The sequence below is a fragment of the Oncorhynchus kisutch genome, linkage group LG5 (genome assembly GCF_002021735.2).
Source record: "Oncorhynchus kisutch isolate 150728-3 linkage group LG5, Okis_V2, whole genome shotgun sequence".
Taxonomy (NCBI): domain Eukaryota; kingdom Metazoa; phylum Chordata; class Actinopteri; order Salmoniformes; family Salmonidae; genus Oncorhynchus; species Oncorhynchus kisutch.
Window position 1 is genome coordinate 33,989,479 of NC_034178.2, and position 22,939 is coordinate 34,012,417.

General features: G+C 43.2%; 1 protein-coding gene across 10 annotated transcripts in view; it reads left to right on the forward strand.

Annotated features, from left to right (window-relative positions):
* Window positions 1-22,939, forward strand: part of itpr1b (inositol 1,4,5-trisphosphate receptor, type 1b) — a 148,130-nt gene that overhangs the window by 87,746 nt on the left and 37,445 nt on the right. For 6 of the 10 annotated variants that reach the window (XM_031824912.1, XM_031824913.1, XM_031824915.1 and 3 more), the window contains 8 exons: window positions 10,771-10,960; window positions 11,260-11,534; window positions 12,299-12,499; window positions 12,858-12,968; window positions 14,663-14,758; window positions 14,867-15,004; window positions 17,134-17,232; window positions 17,858-18,092. In XM_031824912.1, coding sequence (XP_031680772.1) covers window positions 10,771-10,960; window positions 11,260-11,534; window positions 12,299-12,499; window positions 12,858-12,968; window positions 14,663-14,758; window positions 14,867-15,004; window positions 17,134-17,232; window positions 17,858-18,092 — 1,345 coding nt within the window. The remainder of the gene's footprint in view (window positions 1-10,770; window positions 10,961-11,259; window positions 11,535-12,298; window positions 12,500-12,857; window positions 12,969-14,662; window positions 14,759-14,866; window positions 15,005-17,133; window positions 17,233-17,857; window positions 18,093-22,939) is intronic. The other 4 variants (XM_031824920.1, XM_031824917.1, XM_031824921.1 and 1 more) reach the window with 2 other exon arrangements.

Below are 22,939 nucleotides of genomic sequence, written 5' to 3' on the forward strand. Positions count from 1 at the left end.
TTACAGGCTAAGGAGGCTGTAACTGCTCAGTCAGCCTGTAACTGCTTTGCTTACAGGCTAAGGAGGCTGTAACTGCTCAGTCAGCCTGTAACTGCTCTGCTTACAGGCTGAATGAGGAGTGAAGGGTCATTTTATTTACTATACATGGGCATGCTACCAGATGGTTTAATTTTGACGCTACCCATCCCTTTAGCGATATAATTGTCATCAGAACCGCTGAATAGCATAGCGCCACATTCACATAATATTACTAAAAATATTTATATTCGTGAAATCACAAGTGCAATATTGCAAAACACAGCTTAGCCTTTTGTTAATCCACCTGTCGTGTCAGATTTAGAAATTCTGCTTTAGAGCGAAAGCAATCCAAGCGTTTGTGTAAGTTTATCGATCGCATGACAAAAAATTAAGTACACTTAGCATCAGGTAGCTTGGTAACGAAAATCAGAAAAGCAATCAAATTAATCGTTTACCTTTGATGATCTTCGGATGTTTTCACTCACAAGACTCCCAGTTACACAACAAATGTTCCTTTTGTTCCATAAAGATTATTTTAATGTCCAAAATAACTCTGTTTGTTTGGCGCGTTATGTTCAGAAATCCACAGGAAAGAGCGGTCACGACAACGCAGACGAAAATTCCAAATAATGTCCGTAATGTCCAAAGAAACATGTCAAACGTTTTTTTATAATCAATCCTCACGTTGTTTTTAAAATATATAATGGATAATATATCAACCGCAAATGTCTTTATCAGTAGGAGAGGGAAAAACAATAGCTGTCCAAACCCTGTTGCGCGAGCAAAACTCCCTGATGCGATGTTATCTTTCTGGCTCATTTTTCAAAATAAAAGCCTGCAACTATGTCTGAAGACTGTTGACACCTTGAAGAAGCGATAGGAAAAGGAATCTGGTTGATATCCCTTTAAATGGAGCAAAGGGAGGCTATGGAACATAGAGTTTTCAAAATAGAAGCCACTTCCTGGTTTGATTTTTCTCAGGGTTTCGCCTGCAATATCAGTTCTGTTATACTCACAGACAATGAGTATAACAGAAATGTGTTTTCTATCCTAATCTGTCAATCTGTCCTGAGAAATAGGCCGTTTACTTTGGGAACGTTATTTTTCCAAACATAAAAATAGTAGCCCCCTAGCTTCAAGAGGTTAAGAGGTTAACTAATTGCCTAATGGATGTGTGATCTCATTTCTGGACTGTATTCTGAGGATATGTTTGGTTGCCTGTAATTAGAAGAACAATTACACAGTATAATGATTGAACTCTGCTTTCTGACTGACCTATCATTTTACAGGGCTGTCTGGTCACTGCGCACCTGTCTACTAAGTCTATCTCTGACAGAGCACGCAACACTGTTAAATATTTACTTAGTATTCAGACCCCTTGACTTTTTCCACATTTTGTTACGTTACAGCCTTATTCTACATTGTTTCCCCCCTCCCCTCATCAATCTACACACAATACCCAGTAGTGACAATGCAAAAACAGACAAACACACAGTACCAGTCAAAAGTTTGGGCACCTACTCATTCAAGGGTTTTTCTTCATAATTATTATTTTCTACATTGTAGAATAATAGTGAAGACATCAAAATCATGAAATTACACATATGGAATCATGTAGTAACCAAAAAGTTGTTAATCAAATTGTTAATCAAATCAAAATATATTTTGTATTTTGTATTTATATTCTTCAAAGTAGCCACCCTTTGCCTTGATGACAGCTTTGCACAGCTTTGCACACACTTGGCACACACTTGGCATTCTCTTGGCATTCTCTCAACCAGCTTCATGAGGTAGTCACCTGGAATGCATTTCAATTAACTGGTGTGCCTTGTTAAAAGTGTATTTCCTTAATGATTTTGAGCCAATCAGTTGTGTTGTGACGAGGTAGGGGTGGTATACAGGTATACTATTTGATTAAAGACCAGATGACCTGAACTCCACAATCACCTGACCTCAACCCAATTGAGATGGTTTGGGATGAGTTGGACCGCAGAGTGAAGGAAAAGCAAGTTTTCATCAAGGATCTCTCTGTACTTTGCTCCGTTTCACCTTTGCCTCGTTCCTGACTAGTCTTCCAGTACCTGCCGCTGAAAAACATCCCGCCAGCATGAGCCTGCCACCACCATGCTTCCTCTTAGGTATGGTGCCAGGTTTCTTCCAGATATGACGCTTGGCAATCAGGCGAAAGAGTTTGGTTTCATCAGACCAGAGAATCTTGTTTCTCATGGTCTGAGAGTCCTTTAAGTGCCTTTTGGCAAACTACAAGCGGGCTGTCATGTGCCTTTTACTGAAGAGTGGCTTCCGTCTGGCCACTCTACCATAAAGGCCTGATTGGTGGAGTACTGTGGAGATGGTTGTCCTTCTGGAAAGTTCTCCCACCTCCACAGAGGAACTCTGTTAGGCAAGGACATCAGCACAAGAACTGTTCGTTGGCAGCTTCATGAAATCGGTTTCCATGGCCGAGCAGCAGCATACAAGTCTAAGATCAGCATGTGCAATCCCAAGTGTCGGCTGGAGTGCTGTAAAGCTTGCCATCATTGGACTCTGGAGCAGTGGAAATGCGTTCTCTGGAGTGATGAATAACTCTTAACCATCTGGCAGTCCGACGGACGAATCTGGGTTTGGCAGATGCCAGACCTTCCCCAATGCATAGGGCCAACTGTCAAGTTCGGTGGAGGAATAATGTTCTGGGGCTGTTTTTCATGGTTATGGCTAGACCTCTTAGTTACAGTGAAGGGAAATGTTAACCCTACAGCATACAATGACATTATAGATTATTCTGTGCGTTCAACTTTGTGGCAACAGTTTGGCGAAGGCCCTTTCCTGTTTCAGCATGACAATGCCCCCATACACAAAGCGAGGTCCATACAGAAATGGTTTGCCGAGATCGGTGTGGAATTACTTGTCTGGCCCTCAAAGAGCCCTGACCGCAACCACATCAAACACCTTTGGGATGAATTGGAATGCCTGTGAGCCAGGTGTAATCGCCCAAGATCAGTGCCCGACCTCACTAATGCTCTTGTGTCTGAAAGGAACAAGTCCCTGCTGCAATCTTCCAACATCTAGTGGAAAGCCTTCCCAATATTGCCCATGATTTGGAATGAGATGTTCGACATGCAGGTGTCCACGTACTTTTGGTTATGTAATGTATGTAATGTATGTATGTATGTATGTATGTGCAGTACCAGTCAAAGGTTTAGACACACCTACACATTCAAGGGTTTTTCTTGTTTGACTATTTTCTACATTGTAGAATAGAACAAAACTATGAAATAACATATATGGAATCATGTAGGAATCAAAAAAATGTTTAACAAATATATTTAATGTTTTAGATTCTTCAAAGTAGCCACCCTTTGCCTTGATGACAGCTTTGCACATTCTTGGCATTCTCTCAACTTGCTTCTTGAGGAATGCTTTTCCATCAGTCTTGAAGGAGTTCCCACATATGCTGAGCACTTGTTGGCTGCTTTTCCTTCACTCTGCGGTCCAACTCATCCCAAACCATCACAAATGGGTTGAGGTCGGGTGATTGTGGAGGCCAGATCATGTGATGCAGCACTCCATCACTCTCCTTGGTGAAATAGCCCTTACACAGCCTGGAGGAGCATTTTGGGTCATTGTCCTGTTGAAAAACAAATGATAGTCCCACTAAGCAAAACCAGATGGGATGGTGTATCGCTGCAGAATGCTGTGTTAGCCATGCTGGTTAAGTTTGCCTTGAATTCTAAATAAATCACAGACAGTGTCACCAGCAAAGCACCATCACACCCACACATGCGGAGATCATCTATTCACCTACTCTGCGTCTCATAAAGACACGGCGGTTGAAACCAAAAATCTCACATTTGGACTCATTAGACCAAAACAGATTTCCACTGGTCTAATGTCCATTGCTCGTGTTTCTTGTCCCAAGCAAGTCTCATCTTATTGGTGTCCTTTAGTAGTGGTTTCTTTGCAGCAATTCGCCATGAAGGCCTGATTTACACAGCCTCCTCTTAACAGTTGATGTTGTGATGTGTCTGTTACTTGAACTCAATGAAGCATTTATTTGGGCTGCAATTTCTTGAGGCTGGTGACTCTACGACTGCACTTGAAGAAACTTTCAAAGTTCTTGAGATGTTCTGTATTGACTGACCTTCATGTCTGTCGTTTCTCTTTGCTTATTTGAGCTGTTCTTGCCATAATATGGACTTGGTCTTTTACTAAATAGGCAACCTTCTGTATACCCCCCTACCCTGTCACAACACAACTGATTGGCTCAAACGCTTTAAGAAGAAAATACATTCCACAAATTAAGTATTAATAAGGCACACCTGCTAATTGAAATGTATTTCAGGTGACTACCTGGTGACTACCTAGCTGGTTGAGAGAATGCCAAGCGTGTGCAAAGCTGTCATCAAGTGAAAGGGTGGCTACTTTGAAGAATCTCAAAAACAAAATATATTTCAACACTTGTTTTGGTTGCTACATGATTCCATATGTGTTATTTCATAGTTTTCATGTCTTCACTATCATTCTACAGTGTAGAAAATAGTAAAAATCAACCCTTGAATGAGTAGGTGTGTCCAAACTTTTGCCTGTACTGCATTCGGAAAATATTCATACCCCTTGATTTTTTCCACATTTTGTGATGTTATAGACCTATTCTAAAATGGATGAAATAGTTTTTTCCCCCGCATAAATCAACACACAGTACACCATAATGACAAAGTTAAAACAGGTAACATTTTTTTTGCAAATGTATATAAAATCTACTGATATTACATTTACATAAGTATTCAGAACCTTACTTAGTACTTTGATGAAGCACCTTTGGCAGTGATTACAGCCTTGAGTCTTCTTGGGTCTGACGCTACAAGCTTGGCACACTTGTATTTGGGAAGTTTCTCCCATTCTTCTCTGCAGATCCTCTCAAGCATCTGTTGGATGGGGAGCATCACTGCACTGCTATTGTCAGGTCTGTCCAGAGATGTTTGATTGGGTTCAAGTCCGGGCTCTGGCTGGGCCACTTAAGGACATTCCGAGACTTGTGCCCGAAGCCACTCCAGCATTGCCTTAGCTGTGTGCTTAGTGTTGTTGTCCTGTTGGAAGGTGAACCTTCTAAGGTCCTGAGCACTGTGGAGCAGGTTTTCATCACGGACCACTCTGTACTTTGCTCCGACCATCTTTCCCTCGATCCTAGCTAGTCTCCCAGTCCCTACCGCTGAAAAATATCCCCACAGCAATATCCTGCCATCACCATGCTCCACCAATCAGGCCTTTATGGTAGAGTAGCATCATACCCAAGAAGACTCAAGGCTATAACCACTGCCAAAGGAGCTTCAACAAAGTACTGAGTAAAGGGTGTGAATGCTTTTGTAAATGTATAGTTTCAGTTTTTATTTTTTTAAATACATTTGCTAAAATGTAAAAAAGTATTAAAAAAAATAAAAAATGGTTATGTCATTATGGGGTGTGTAGATTGATGAGGGGGGGGGGGGCTGTAACGTAACAAAATGTGGAAAAATGCAAGGCTTCTGAATACTTTCGAAGGCACTATGTATATGTATGTGTATATTCCTATGCGGTGGGATTCTTTGTAAGTTGACGATCTTTGTGTTTCTGTCTTTTCATTTGCCAGAGTGGTGCGGTTGTCCTCGTAATCTGATGTTGCTTGGTGTGTTCTACTTGTGGCGTGGAGTTCCCAGTTTTTTTGTGTTTATGGTGCATATTTTTTTAGGTTTGTTTTCATTGTGTCTTTGTATATTTTATTTTGCCCTCCTTGCGTCCTCTTCCCCTCTGCCAGGTGTCCGTAGAGGATTTATTTTGGTGGACGACTGAGGGAAGGTTTTAAAGACATTCTACTCAAATGCATGAAAATTTCATTATGTTGACATCATACAAATATACACGGAGTGTACAAAACATTATGAACACCTTCCTAATATTGAGTTGCACCCTCTTTTGCCCTCAGAACAGACTAAATTTGTTCGGGACTCTACAAGGTGTCAAAACCATTCCATAGGGATGCTGGTCCATGTTGACTCTAATTCTTCCCACAGTTGTGCCAAGTTGGTTGGATGTCTTTTGGGTGGTGGACTATTTTTTTATTATCACGGGAATCTGTTGAGCGTGAATAACCCAGCAACATTGCAGTTCTTGACACACTCAAACTGGTGCGCCTGGCACCTACTACTATTCACCGTTCAAAGGTACTTTGTCTGGCACATTCACACTCCGAATGGCACAAATACCCAATCCATGTCTCAATTGTCTCAAGGCTTAAAAATCCTTCTTTAACCAGTCTCTTCCCTTTCATCTACACTGATTTGAAGTGGATTTAACAAGTGACATCAATAAGGGATCATACCTTTCACCTGGATTCACCTGGTTAATCTTTGTCATGGAAAGAGCAATGTTTTGTACACTCAGTGTCACACACTCAGTGTGACACGTTGTGTATTGTCACTCTGATCTTAAAGGTATAGTGCAAGATTTTGGCAACTTTTCTACTTAACCAAAGTCCGATGAACTCATCAATACCATTTGCATGTCTCTGTGTGTAGTTAGAAGGAAGTTGAAGGTAGCTTCGTGAGCCATTGCTAACTAGCGTAATTATACAGGAACAGCTATTATGCTTGCTGTTCCCATAGACTTCCATTCTTAGCGGTAACACTAGTTAGCAACTTCATTTAACTGCATTCAGAAAAAAAATGTTATCCATGAGTTAATCTGACTTTGGGTAAGTAGAAAAATGTCTTAATTGCCAAAATCTTTTTAAAAGCTTGTCCCGGAGAAAATGTATAAAAATATGTGTTTTAAATAAATCATATTTTTTGGGAGTGGCACCAACTATTTAACAGCGGCTGCCCGTCATTGCTAAATGGAATATAGGGGAAACACTGTGTGTGTCTTATGTAACAGATGAAGAGGCCCACTATGGCAGCTTCTCCACCTGGCCATCTCCCTGTGTGAACCCTGGCCTGCCCTGTCATGGAGGGGAACAGGTGTCAATGCTGTTACTCAATAGGCATGCCGCAGCACGGTGATGTCCACCGATGCCTGCAGTGCAACTTCATTTATTGCCACCGGCTCGGACTCACTCTCTTTTCAGCAACCTCCTTGAAAGCCAATAAACCCAGTTTCTGCTGCCCTTTTTTTTACCTTGAGCTAAAACACTCTTCAGCAATCAGGCTATTTTCTCCACCTCAAAAACTTTAGCTAATAAATATTATTAGGATTTCCCTTCCTGAGACTTTTCACAGTGTACTCACGCACTGTTCTCTTATTAGTAATCAATGATCTTTCTTATTACTACCATACAGTGTTCCAAGCACTCCTTATCTCCCCCCTACAGTTCCACCATGCTGATGGCAGTGGCTGGCAGGGTTTGTGATTGGATACTGGTTGGTTGGTTGGTTGGTTGGTTGATTTGTTGATTTGTTTGTTTTTCTATCCTCATATATGACCGGGTCTCTGTAGAACTCAGAGTGAAGTGAAGTGCCACAGCATTCTCCCTCCCAGCACGCTCCTCTCCCAGAGCGGATCACCGTGGTTACCAGCTGGGTGGGTACGGTACGTTGCCCTGCAATGATTACAGCCTCAGCCATGTTGCTCACTGAAGCTTCAGGAGAGGAGGCAAGGGAGCGAGGGAGCCAGCGATATAAATAGAGCTTACATAACTGCCCCTTGTTGATGCCAAGAGCCGGGACAGCAGTGAAGAGGAGGAAAATAAAAAAGAGAAAGATAGGAATGCATAATGACCTTGTTTTATGTGGCGAGAGACCTGGGGGCGGGACTCAGCCTACTGTACGTGACGGTGAGCGCCAGGGTCGACAGGGGCCTCGGGGGGCTTTTGATACAGAGGGCTTAGTGCACCCAGTGGGCCTTGCAGGCAGGATCTAAGCTGCTGCAGAGGACAAGCTGGTGGTTTCCTGGAAGAATGAATCACCAGGTTGATGGTGCATGCCCAGGGATAAATAAGCTTACCACCACAGCCATGCTGGTTATTAGACTCTAGAGGGCTATAGTGCAGATGCAACAGGTGCGTGCGTGTGGCTCTGCTGCACACTGCTTCAGATGATAAAGGAAAAGGTTATTGTTCTACTCTTTCCCCATTCCCTGCTGCAGGAAAGGTCACAGCCCTCGTGCCATGGGTATGTTTTGTACACATGAACTGTATCCTTGTTTGAAATCTGTCATGCATATGGTTAAAGGCGGGCCGCAGTCCTGTAGTTGTGTGAGGGAGGGGATTAAATGTCACTTGGCAATGTCCAAGTGCTATTGAGTATCACCTGCAAATGGCACCTTAATGCCTAGGCCAGGGTTCCTGGCGGGTGGTTTTATGTGGCCCACAAAGTTTTCAGAGCCCCCCCAAAAATATATATATATGTGTGTGTGTATATATATATATATATATATATATATATATATATATATATATTTTTTTTTTTTGTATGTGTGTGTGTGTATATATATATGTATATATATATATATATATATATATACCCACACATATATATATATTTTTGTATGTGTGTGTGTGTATATATATATGTATATATACTGTATATGTATATATGTATGTATATATGTGTGTTGACATAAAAGACTGTAAAAAAACACCAAGAAATCACATTCATGTGATTTTAATTTAAGAAGTCTCTTCCCACGTATTCCCACACATGATAGAGAGACACGACATGGTTGTATACAAATGTAAACAAGGTTTTAAATAATTGTTTTAGTCAAACAATATATTTGTTTGGGCTTCTTGCGGTTCATTTGCGGTCTACAATTGATTTGTAATTATGTTCTGGTCCCCTGACCATCCACTCAAGAAGAAACTAAATAATAATAATCTAGACCAGTGGTTCTCAGCTGGTTTTGCTAGGGAACCCGCATTTGACAATTGAGTAACGACCCAATATTATGGACTGTTGATGATTTCATTGTATTATGTTGTTTTGCAGACCATGCCATAATGTTATTTTCCCAAGATATGTTTAGAAACCTTTTCAAGATAATAGTGTTGCAGAGAATTGGAAACTGATAGGCAATACTAGTCAGCAAACTGACAAATTCCTACATATGTGCAGATAGAGCCACAGAGCAACAGCCAAGTTGCCCTGACAGGGTTTTTCCTTAGCCAGCTCTATTCCTGCTGCTGCTGTTGTTGTTTTCTTGGAAATTGTCATAAGGCAGTCAGGTGTTGACATAATTATTGTCATCCAAGCGATTTGAGATTAAATTACTTGTTTATGGTCACAGTCATGAGGGTTTTCCCATTTGAACTGGGTAATGTTGTTATAAAGTTGCTTTCTGGCAGTTGTCCCCTCTGTATGGTAATGAAGGTGGAGGTTTGGGTGGAGGTTTGCCTGCTTATTACATAACCACTGCTGATTTCTGATCACTATCAATGAATGACCGTGGTTTTGTCAACAAGATTGACTTAACCACATGTGTTCCTTTTTACAGTTTTGTTGTTTATTAGAAAGTTATTTTAAAGGGGTAGAAACTACTTCAGGTAACTTAATCTGAACTTTGTGCTTACTCTCGGGTCATGGTTACTGGTGGAATTCTATCTGTTTAATGCATGCACAGTTTTACTATAACATTTTCTGGTTTTCCTTCAACTTCTGTATACTGTATGTTCCATTATCTCAGACAGAGGGACTTCAATGAGTTGAGTCTCAACCTGGAAAGAATGCTGGTTATGTAAGAGGTTTTCAAACTGCCCCAGAATTCATGCGATAACTCCTGCCCGCCTCTGGTCTCCCCTCCCTCCCTCTTCCCTCTCAGACCAAGCACACACTTCAGTGCCACTCGGGTGCTCAAAAAGTAGGGCAGGATTTTCCATCTAAATCAAATCAAATGTATTTATATAGCCCTTCGTACATCAGCTGATATCTCAAAGTGCTGTACAGAAACCCAGCCTAAAACCCCAAACAGCAAGCAATGCAGGTGTAGAAGCACGGTGGCTAGGAAAAACATCTCTTCTTTACCTTCATTTCCCCCCTTGTTATCTGATGTAACAGTGTTTGGGCTGAGGTTTGTTTGCAGTGGCTCCCTCCCTTCAACCACTCAGCTGATTGCAAGCCTTATGTAAGGAGGGAAAATGGGACTGGATAATAGCAGCTGGAAAGAGCAAAGTCCCATGCATGGAAGAAAAAGTTGTCAAATTAGTGTGCAAAAAAATACATTTGTTTTTAGTGGTTTTGCAGTTTTAGACTTTCACTTGAAGAGTTTTGTTCTGGTGAAAAGTACTTGATGCTGAATTTGGTTAAAGCCACCTTTGTTTGAGTTGACAAACTTCCTGTGATTGCTGTGTACCTGGCTGTGTTTGCTGTATGACTTTGTGTACAGTGCAGCCTGCCCTGCACAGTGCCAGTAGAGTTGTGCCCTTTGGGCAGAGAGCAGATGGTGTGAAAACAGGTGAGCACATGGAGGCACTCCAGGTTATTTCCTTGGCAGAGGGCTGAGGGTTATTTAACAGAGCTTCAGCGAGAGAGAGCCTCTGGGTGCATAGCAGACAGACAGACAGACGGAGAGACGTGGTCAAACTGCCAACAAACGGAACAACAAATATACCCGACCTTTGAGCTGTCTACCTTGTATTGCTTACAATGGGAAACATGTAGATTATCTGACAACATTATCATAATACCTCACTATGAATCCCTCTCACTACCACTTCCCATATAAACACAGAATGAACTCAAACAGAACCTCTTACATCCGCATTTACTTGTTCTTCTTGTCCGTCTCCAGAAATCCTTCTTCATGCGCCTGACGGGGGAAAACAAGTCGGAGATGTTCTTCAAGGTGTTCTATGAGAGGATGAAGCTGGCCCAGCAGGAGATCAAGGCCACTGTGACCGTCAACACCAGCGATCTGGGCAGCAAAAAGAAAGAAGAGGAGCCCCCGGACAAGGACACGCCCACCGCTAAAGGAAAGAAAGGTCAGGGTAGCAGGCCTGGTGTGAACAACATCCTGTTCCTGTCTACTGAGACAGTCAATCCAGTGAATTTACTGCACTCAGAACACAGCACAAATCATACATCAGTCATTCACAAACACATGCAGCTGTTTCACACTACAGTGCAAATTGGGACCCAATGATGAAGCTCACGTTCTGTGACAGCTACATCTCTGCTCCTGTGTGCAATGTGCAGTGAGACTCTCCCATGTCTTACTCTGTTGTACTCTGGTGCCCTTCGGTGTGTATGTCTCTGAATTCTCCTGTTCCTCTCTCTACAGGGATGGAGGTGGCAGGGGTGTCTACGGTGGCGGTTGCCGTGGTGACGGAGGAGGTCAAGGAGCAACTGGTGGAGGCCTCCACAGTCACTAAGAAGGCGTTCACAAGGTACCGGCGTGAGGCCGAGGCCGAGGAGCATCTGGCTGCCGCTGAGGGTCAGGGCCCCGCCAGCACTCCTGATGACCAGGAAGGGGAGATGAGTGTCATTATCACCATCATGCAGCCCATCCTGCGACTCATGCAGCTGCTGTGTGAGAACCACAACAGGGAGCTGCAGGTTGGTCAGCCACACCACCAGGGGGCACTACTCTGGTTTACATTACACAATTTAGCTATTAAAGGGGGGCCACGATGATTGCTCAGGCCCCATGGCACACTTACTGTTTCAGTGCTGGTAAATTTCCATCACCAGATCTTTATACAGAAATGAAACCATATGGTGAAAATAGACATCCGTTGGAACAACATGATGCAACTGTTTCCATATCTGGTAGCGCTTGGTCTGGTTTCACTATGAGGACGATTGTGTTTGGAAATGGGGACGTCCAATACCTCAGACTGACAGTGAACTTCCCCCACTAACATCCTCTGTGCAGTAAGGTCAAGGCTCCACATGATTGACGGATAGCTGGATGCTGAATCACCGTAGCTCGTCATCAGTTGTGTAGTTATATGGCCTGGCTGGATTGATCCTGAGCCAAACACACAGTGGGCTAAAATTATCAGGATTTAACGTCACTGACATGTTTAGACTCACAAGTTAAAGATGTGTCTCATCATTAGATAAACCAGCCATTGAATTAAACTCTTAGGCAGAAAGCAACCGTAACAGGTAGCTTTTTTAACACAGCACGTGAAACATTGATAATTGGTCATTTCTGATGATATTATACTCAAAAGCCAGTACTTTTGAGTTCCAGTGGAATAAACCCATTTGTTCATAGAGGGATCTGAGTTTATTGTTCATATTGCCAATGTTTAGAATGAACATATGAATTAGTGTGTTTCTAACTTTGAGTCGTGTGTAACTTTCCTCTCCAGAACTTCCTACGGTGTCAGAACAACAAGAACAACTATAATCTGGTGTGTGAGACACTTCAGTTCCTGGACTGTATCTGTGGCAGCACCACGGGAGGCCTGGGGCTACTGGGACTCTACATCAATGAGAAGAACGTAGGCCTCATCAACCAGACAGTGGAGAGCCTCACAGAGTACTGCCAGGGACCCTGCCATGAGAACCAGGTGGACATACACACACATACACACACACACCGATTTTACCGAGATCAAAGCTTTGTTTTATATGTGCACATGCAGTATCATGAAACATTGTTGTCAAATGACCCAGTGTTTGCATATAACTGATGGTTCTATTTCAGTAATTGCAGGGTTGGTCTTATTTGGCAGTGCTTTACTTGGCTTTTACATTCTCTTTACAAGCCCAGCTAGGTCCCAGTACACAGCTGCATGCTAAGAGAAGGCTTTCCTTGCAGGATCATGTCAGACTAAACAAAACTCTTTTTGTAATATTGTTTTCTGGTAAATGTCACATCAGTCCCAGAGAGGAATGCAAAAAGTTTCCTGTCTGTTTCTTTGTCAGAACTGCATCGCCACTCATGAATGCAACGGTATCGACATCATCATCGCTCTGATCCTCAACGACATCAACCCCCTGGGCAAGAAGAGGATGGACCTGGTGCTGGAGCTTAAGGTATGGACACCCTGTCTCGGTTTGGTAGTCATGTTGCACCCTGTTATGTTTTCCTTCATTATCCATTTGGCATATTAATCAAGGTAATTAAGGTCATTTCAAGGTCATTTCTAATCAAGTAATTAAGGCAGTTATACCATTTTAAAATCATTACAATGCATTTACAACAGATTTCACAACACATTAAGTGTGTGCCCCAAGCCCCTACCACATACAGTATCTCCAACACAAAATCCATTTGTGTGTGTATAGTGCGTATGTTATTGTGTGTGTGAATGCATGTGTCTGTTTGTGCTGCTTCACAGTCCCCGCTGATCCATAAAGTGTATTTTTATCTGTTTTTTTTATCTAATTTTACTGTTTGCATGAGTTACTTGATGTGGAGTAGAGTTCCATGTAGTCATGGCTATATGTAGTACTGTGCGCCTCCCATAGGCTGTTCTGGACTGTGAAGGGACCTCTGGTGGCGTGTCTTGTGGGCTATGCATGGGTGTCCGAGCTGTGTGCAAGTAGTTCAAACAGACAGCTTGGTTCATTCAACATGTCAATACCTCTCACAAATACAAGTAGTGATGAAGTCAATCTCTCCTCCACTTTGAGCCAGGAGAGATTGACATGCATATTATTATTGTTAGTTTTCTGTGTACATCCAAGGGCCAGCTGTGCTGTCCTGTTCTGAGCCAATTGCAATTTTCCTATGTCCCTCTTTGTGGCACGTGACGACCTGACTGAACAGTAGTCCAGGTGCGACAAAACTAGGGCCTGAACGACCTGCCTTGTTTATAGTGCTGTTAAAAAGACAGAGTAGCGCTTTATAATGCACAGACTTCTCCCCATCTTAGCTGCTGTTGTATCAACATGTTTAAAGCAGTTTAGTCACCTCAACTTGCTCAATTTCCACATTATTTATTACAAGATTTTAGTTTTTTAAATTTTTAGGACTAACTTATTTGTTGCCACCAATTCTGAAACTAACTGCAGCTCTTTGTTAAATGTTGCAGACGTGTCAGTCGCTGTAGTAGCTGACCTGTATAGTGTTCAGTCATCCGTATCCGCTTTACTCAAAGCCAGTGGCATGTCATTAATAAAGATTTTAAAAAGTAAGGGGCCTACACAGCTACCCTGGGGAATTCCTGATTCTACCTGGATTATTTTGGAGAGGCTTCTATTAAAGAACCCCCTCTGTGTTCTGTTAGACAGGTAACTCTTTATTCACAATATAGCATGGGGTTTAAAACACATACGTTTTTACAGCAGCAGACTATAATCAATGTCAAAAGCCGCACTGATGTCTAACAAAACAGCTTCCACAATCGTTTAATCAACAATTTCTCTCACCCAATCATCAGTCATTTGTGTAAGTGCTGTGCTTGTTGAATGTCCTTCCCTATAAGCGTGCTTAAAGTCTGTTGTCAATTTGTTTACTGTAAAATAGCATTGACCAGATACAAACTAAATTGTTCCCAAAGTTTACTAAGGGTTGGTAACAGGCTGATTGGTCGGCTTTTTGAGCCAGTAAAGGGGGCATTACTATTCTTATGTAGCAGAATGACTTTTGCTTCCCTCCAGGCCTTTCTAGTAGGCTTAAATCTTTGTTTCAATGCATTTTTTAACCTTCAGCACTCATGACAACCTGAATGTTATCCATCCTCCTGATGTTCTGTCTCCATTGCACTGCTCTCTTTCTGTTCCAGAATAATGCATCCAAGCTCCTCTTGGCCATCATGGAGAGTCGCCACGACAGTGAGAACGCAGAGAGGATACTATACAACATGAGGCCCAAAGAACTGGTAAGTGGCATATACAGTATTGGTTGCAAGATGCACATGCAGCACAGCACAGAGGACAATGTTAAGGCAAAGTTATCTGACGGTCTGGTTTGTGACGTTCATGTGCAGGTGGAGGTGATAAAAAAGGCCTACATGCAGGGGGAGGTGGAGCCAAATGAGCCTGCTGAGGAAGATGAAGATGGCGAGGAAGAGCATGCAGCCTCTCCACAAAACGTGGGCCATAACATCTACATCCTGGCTCATCAGGTACTGTAGATCACTTACTGGCTGCATGCAATTGTCCACCCCCATACAGTACCCCTGTAACAGCTACACAACCTATAGACATAATTACATCAGAGCACTACTCCTTGCTTCCACCCTAACCCCCCTGAGGCATAATACAGCTCTATACACGATTGTGTCTATTCATGTAGTTATGTGGGTGAACAACACCGACAGTTACAGTTCATTCGGAAAGTATTCAGACCCCTTGACATTTTCCACATTTTGTTACATTAGTCTTATTCTAAAATAGATTTTTTGTTTTAATTATCATCAATTATCACAAAATATCCCATAATCACAAAGCAAAAACAGTTTTTCAGGCCAATTTGAGCAAAGTTATAAAATATAAAAAACTGAAATATTACATTTGATTAAGTATTCAGATCCTTTACTCAGTACTTTGTTGAAGCACCTTTTGCAGCAATTACAGTTTTGAGTCTTCTTGGGTATGACGCTACAAGCTTGGCACACCTGTATTTGGGGAACCTTTCATGCTAGATGGGGAGCGTTGCTGCGCAGTTATTTTCAGGTCTCCAGAGATGTTCGATCGGGTTTAAGTCCGGGCTCTGGCTGGGCCACTCAAGGACATTCAGAGACTTGTTCAAAAGCCATTCCTTGTCCTTGTCTTGCCTGTGTGCTTAGGGTTGTTGTTCTGTTGGAAGGTGAATCTTCACCCCATCCTGAGGTCCTGGGTACACTGGAGCAGGTTTTCATCAAGGATCTCTCTGTACGTTGCTCTGTTTATATTTCCCTCGATCCTGACTAGTCTCCCAGTCCCTGCCAATGATGCTGCCACCACCATGCTTCAACGTAGGGATGGTACCAGGATTCCTCCAGATGTGACACTTGGCATTCAGGCCAAAGAGTTCAATCTTGGTTTCATCAGACCAGAGAATCTTGTTTATCATGGTCTGAGAGTCTTCAGTCGCCTTTTGGCGAACTCCAAGCGGGCTGTCATGTGCCTTTTACTGAGGAGTGGCTTCCGTCTGGCCAATCTACCATAAAGGCCTGATTGGTAGAGTTCTGCAAAGATGGTTGTCCTTCTGGAAGGTTCTCCCATCTCAACAGAGGAATGCTAGAGCTCAGTCAGAGTGACCATCGGGTTCTTGGTCATCTCCTTGACCAAGGCCCTTCACCTCCGATTGCAATGTTTGGCTGGGTGGCCAGCTCTAGGAAGAGTATTTTATTATTTTTTACCCCTTTTTCTTCACAATTTCATGATATCCAATTGGTAGTTAGTCTTGTCCCATTGCTGCAACTCCCCTATGGACTCGTCATAGGCGAAGGTCAAGAGCCATGCGTCCTCCGAAACACAACCCTGCCAAGCCGCACTGCTTCTTGACACACTGCCTGCTTAACTCGGAAGCACCAATGTGTCGGAGGAAACACCATCCAGCTGGCGACCGAAGTCAGCTTGCAGACGCCCGGCTCGCCACAAGGAGTAGCTATAGTCGCGATGGGACAAGGAAATCCCGGCCAGCCTACTCTCCCCTAACCCGGACGATGCTGGACCAATTGTATGCCGCCTCATGGGTCTTCCAATCATGGCCGGCTGTGACACAGCCTTGGATCGAACCCGGTCTGTAGTGAGGCCTCAAGCCCTGCAATTCAGTGCCTTAGACTGCTGCACCACTCACGAGGCCCCCTCTATGAAGAGTCTTGGTTGTTCCAAACTTCTTCCATTTAAGAATGATGGAGGCTACAGTGTATTTAATCAATTTTATAATAAGGCTGTAATGTAACAAAATGTGGAAAAAGGGAAGGGGTCTGAATACTTTCCGAAAGCAGTGTATGTAGATGAAAATGTTGATCCCAAGGCATGATGCCCTGCTGGCTAGTGGGTGAACGCTGAACAGAGTCTACATCCTGTACTTGGAGCACATGTACTGTCAGACACGGCAGAGATCAGTGTTAGTCACTTCCCCACACGTCCCCACATGTAGCACGTTCCATGCAACCTGCCAGATAAAATTAAGAAAAATAGACACAAAAACATGAAGTTGGTGACTTAGAAAACCCTGATCGTCAATTTGGTCTTATGAATATTCACAACTATAATGTGGTACATCACCTGACGACATTGTTACATTCATACAATGTTGTTCCAGTTGGCCCGCCACAACAAGGAGCTGCAGGCCTTGTTGAAGACCTATGGGGAGGGGGATGAAGCTCTGGAATTCTATGCCAAGCACACAGCTCAGATTGAGGTCAGTCATTTTAGTCTGATTCAGGAGAGTCAGCTATTGTGGCTCTGCCCCTGCCGGTGCCCTCTCCCTGCACTGAAAAGTTCAATTTTTTCCACTGTGTTTTTACTATGTCATTTTCTGTTTTATTACCCCTGTTTTCAATATGGTGGATTACAACATGTATTTTGTCATAAATATGTTTTGACTTTTTATTACCCTACTCATGTGACAGTCATGTTATTTTTCTTGGCCTGCTTTTCAAACTGTTAGTATTTAGTTAGCATATGAAAATGACTAGCAGCTTTGTTATGTTTGCACCTGTTCCACTGTGTGCTCAGCAAGGGGAAAGAATGCTGTCTGTTGACAAACCTCAAACCTGGAAGAGCTTATCAAATTAGTGTAGTGTTGCAAAGTGCTTTTATACACACAGCCACTTATACACACTCTCTACTCCTCTTCTGGTGTATAACATTACTGTAACTAAAATATGTCTTAGCCATTTTTCCAAGGGGAAGAATAGTAACCAACATGCCACTATCTAACCAAATAGTTTGGGCCTACCTAGTCCAGGACCTAGAGTTGCCCGTCCCCCCCTGAAAGAGAATGTCTGTGACAGGCAGCGTTGGCTGCATGTGGTTGTGTCCAGATTGTGCGGCTGGATCGCACCATGGAGCAGATAGTCTTCCCCGTGCCCAACATCTGTGAGTTCCTCACCAACGAGTCCAAGCTGCGGGTGTACTATACCACGGAGCGCGATGAGCAGGGCAGCAAGATCAACGACTTCTTCCTGCGCTCTGAGGACCTCTTCAACGAGATGAACTGGCAGAAGAAGCTGCGAGGTACTCAAGAGCCAACCACTGGTAACGCAAACACGGTTCCCTGTGCGTCCCTCTCCCTACTTCTCTATACTAGGTACCTGCTTTACATGCCCTCAGCCCTCCCTGACCCCTCCAGGCCCTTCAGGAGACCCCCCCAGGCTGGGTTGGGTACTCCCTCCGTGGGCCAGAGACCCACCCTGAACCCTGGATGGAAGGGAGGGAGGGGAGAGGGCATGTAAAGGTTGTATGTTAAGTTAGAGCACCTAACATAAAGTGGATAAAGGCTAAGATATTTACAGTGTAAGGTTGGAGTGAAATGTTTACATGACAGAGGGAGGATTGTTGAGAATGTGGGTGTGACTTTCTGCAACGTCTCGTAAAGAATTCTGAAATTCTTGATTGACTCCTGTTCACGCCCCACAGCTACAGTACTGTACTTTTGTTTATGTTCCCAGCCCATACATTCACATTCAGTTACTTATGATGGGTTGTTGTTTATGTCAGGTGAGAATTCATCTTTCTTATCACAGAAACACACACGCACACAATCAGATGGGATATATTTTAATTGTTTACTAGACTGAGTACATGCCATGGCCCTGTCTCATATGGAGTGAATAGATAGCTAGACGAGAGGATGAGCTGCTCTGAGAATAGGGTGTAATGGGATTGGAGGTCAGTCTGGGTGGGTCTCGACCAGGGAGAGTCAGTCCAGGATCCAGCAGACCATCAGACACAACTGCTGACCCCAGGCCCACAAGGGTTCAGGCAGCACAGACTGAGAGCAATCAGGTCATGAGCCATCTATAGGACTACTGGAGAGTGTGGTGGAGGACAGGACCAGATTAGGCCTACTTGATGAATGGGAACCAGATGCCATGAGAGGGACTGGGGGAGAGAGTGATTCAATAGATTGGGAGAATAAATTATTGTTTGTAAAGGTAGAGAGTTAGACACTTAGAGAATAAGATTAGCGTTCTCAGAATCTGTTTGCAAACAGTATAACACCCTAAGCCTCATGGGAGGTTAAAAAAATGAAGAAAAAAAAAAAGTCCTACAATAACTCATGGTGTGATTGTTGATGCCCTCATCCCAAGTCCACCCACAAAACATCCCCCATGTTACACATTCAGTAGGGCGTCTCCCTATTGACACACAGTTCCTGATTCTTCCACCCCCCCCCCCCCCCTCTCAGGCTGTGAACGCTGTATGACTGCACTCTTTGTTTCCTCAATGGGAGCGTGTTTCTGCCTGCCTGTCTGTCACTCTGTGAGCCCTGTACTGTTTATAAAAGTCCCCACCCTCCGTTCCTCTTTTCAAATGAAGAAGCTGCCTCCAAAATAGCAGACGCCGCGCAACCGTCCGACTCTCTGATCAAAAACCATGTGGGCAGAAGGCGAGGCGAGCGTTGCTTATGTTGGCCGGGGAAGGGATTGGCAGTCATGAGTGTCTAAGTTGGATGTTCAAATCCCTGGTTCAAGTACTGAACACACTCCAAAATCACCCCATAGGATTTATGTACACTAAATAAGCCGCTAATTGGCTTAGCCCCCTTTCCATTATTTAAATTATGTTTTTGCTTTGTTGTTTAGTGTGTATTTGAACCTTGCAAATTTCCTATCTGACCCTACCCTTATCTATTTAAAAATAAACCGATTGTGAACCTTAGCCTGGACATAATTCTTATTTAATGTAGAATTAACCTTCAGTTGGATACATTTTTATTTTATTTCACCTTTATTTAACCAGGTAGGCTAGATGAGAACAAGTTCTCATTTACAACTGCGACCTGGCCAAGATAAAGCAAAGCAGTTCGACACATGAAACTACACAGAGTTGCACGTGGAATAAACAAACATACAGTCAATAATACAGTAGAAAAAGTATATATACAGTGTGTGCAAATGAGGTAAGATAAGGGAGGTAAGGCAATAAATAGGCCATGGTGGCGAAGTAATTACAATATAGCAATTAAACACTGGAATGGTAGATGTACAGAAGATGAATGGTAAATACAGTATGGGATGAGGTAGTTGGATGGGCTATTTACAGATGGGCTATGTTCAGGTGCAGTGATCTGTGAGCTGCTCTGACAGCTGGTGCTTAAACCTCTTGGCGCACCCATCCCATTAGCGGGATCATTTCGTCAACATCCGCTGAATTGCAGAGCGCCGAATTCAAATTAAATTACTAAAAATATTTAATTTTCATGAAATCACAAGTGCAATATAGCAAAACACAGCTTAGCTTGTTGTTAATCCACCTGGCGTGTCAGATTTGTATTTATTTTTTTACAGCTTAAGCAAACCAAGCGTTTATGTAAGGACATTTCTCCCAGCAGACAAAACATTACAAACAACTAGCAGCAAAGTAGATTGGTCACGAAAGTCAGAAAAGCAATCAAATGAATCGCTTAGCTTTGATGATCTTCGGATGTTGGCAATCGCGAGACTCCCAGTTACACAATAAATGTTCCTTTTGTTCCATAAAGATTATTTTTATATCCAAAATTCCTCCATTTGGTTTGCGCGTTTTGTTCAGAAATCCACAGGCTCGAGCGGTCACGATAGGGCAGATGAAAATTCCAAATAGTATCCGTAAAGTTAGTAGAAACATGTCAAACGTTTTTTATAATCAATCCTCAGGTTGTTTTTACAATAAATAATCGATAATATTTCAACCGGACCGTAGCTTTTTCAATAGGAGAGAGAGAGAAAATGTCTGCTCCAAGCTGTTGCGCATGCAAAACTCTACTGGCACCCAGCCATCCACTGACGCAATGTGATTGTTCTCGCTCATTTTTCAGAATAAATGGCTGAAACTATGTCTAAAGACTACTCACACCATGTGGAAGCCATAGGGAAAGGAATCTGGTTGATATCCCTTTAAATGGAGGGAAGGCATGCCAATGGAACAGGGAGCTTTCAAAATAAGAGGCACTTCCTAATTGGATTTTCCTTATGTTTTCACCTGCAATATCAGTTATGTTATACTGACAGACAATATTTTGACAGTTTCTATCCTAATCTGACTATTATATGCATATTCTAGCTTCTGGGCCTGAGAAATAGGCAGTTTAATTTGGGTACGTTTTTTCATCCAAACATCAAAATACTGCCCCCTACACTCAACAGGTTAAAGCTATTGAAGGAGATGTGTGTCTCCAGCTTCAGTGATTTTTGCAGTTCGTTCCAGTCATTGGCATCAGAGAACTGGAAGTAAAGGAGGCCAAAGCAGGAATTGGCTTTTGAGGTGACAAGTGAGATATACCTGCTGGAGCGCGTGCTACGGGTGGGTGCTGCTATGGTGACCAGTGAGCTGAGATAAGGCGGGGCATTACCTAGCAGAGACTTGTAGATGACCTGGAGCCAGTGGGTTTGGCGACGAGTATGAAGTGAGGGCCAGGCAACGAGAGGATACAGGTTGCAGTGGTGGGTAGTATATGGCACTGTGATAGACTGCATCCAATTTGTTGAGTAGAGTGTTGGAGGCTATTTTGTAAATGACATCGCCAAAGTCGAGGATCTGTAGGATGGTCAGTTTTTTAAGAGGGTATGTTTGGCAGCATGAGTGAAGGATGCTTTGTTGTGGAATAGGAAGCCGATTCTAGATTTAATTTTGGATTGGAGCTGCTTAATGTGAGTCTGGAAGGAGAGTTTAGCGTCTAACCAGACACCTAGGGATTTGTAGTTGTCCACATATTCTAAGTCAGAGCCATCCAGAGTAGTGATGCTGGACGGGCGGGCAGTTGCAGGCAGCGATCGGTTGAAGTGCATGCATTTAGTGTTACTTGCATTTAAGAGCAGTTGGAGGACACGGAAGGAGAGTTGTATGTCATTGACGCTCGTCTGGAGGTTAGTTAACACAGTGTCCAAAGAAGGGCCAGAAGTATACAGAATAGTGTCGTCTGCATAGAGGTGGATCAGAGAATCACCAGCAGCAAGAGCGACATCATTGATGTATACAGAGAAGAGAGTCGGCCCGAGAATTGAACCCTGTGGCACCCCCATAGAGACTGCCAGAGGTCCGGACAACAGGCCCTCCGATTTGACACACTGAACTCTATCAGAGAAGTAGTTGGTGAACCAGGCGAAGCAATCATTTGAGAAACCAAGGCTGTTGAGTCTGCCGATAAGAATGTGGTGATTGACAGAGTTGAAAGCCTTGGCCAGGTCGATGAATACGGCTGCACAGTATTGTCTCTTATCGATGGCGGTTATGATATCGTTTAGGACCTTGAGCGTGGCTGAGGTGCACCCATGACCAGCTCTGAAACCAGATTGCATAGCAGAGAAGGTACGGTGGGATTCGAAATGTTCGGTAATCTATTTGTTAACTTTCGAAGACCTAGGCAGGGTAGGATATATATAGGTTTGTAGCAGTTTGGGTCTAGAGTGTCTCCATGTTTGAAGAGGGGGATGACCACGGCTGTTTTCCAATCTTTGGGAATCTCAGACGATATGAAAGAGAGGTTGAATAGGCTAGTAATAGGGGTTACAACAATTTTGGCAGATAATTATATAAAGAGAGGGTCCAGATTGTCTAACCCAGCTGATTTGTAGGGGTCCATATTTTGCAACTCTTTCAGAACATCAGCTATCTGGATTTGGGTGAGGGAGAAATGGGGAGGCTTGGGCGAGTTGCTGTGGGGGGTGCAGTGCTGTTGACCGGGGTTATGGTAGCCAGGTGGAAAGCCTGGCCAGCCTTAGAAAAATGCTTATTGAAATGGTCAATTATAGTGGATTTTGCATACACTGTACATAGACTTTATTTTTTCTACTGTGTCATTGACTTGTTTATTGTGTTATTGACTTATTTATTGTTTACTCCATGTGTAACTCTGTGTTGTTGTCTGTGTCACACTGCTTTGCTTTATCTTGGCCAGGTCGCAGATGCAAATGAGATCTTGT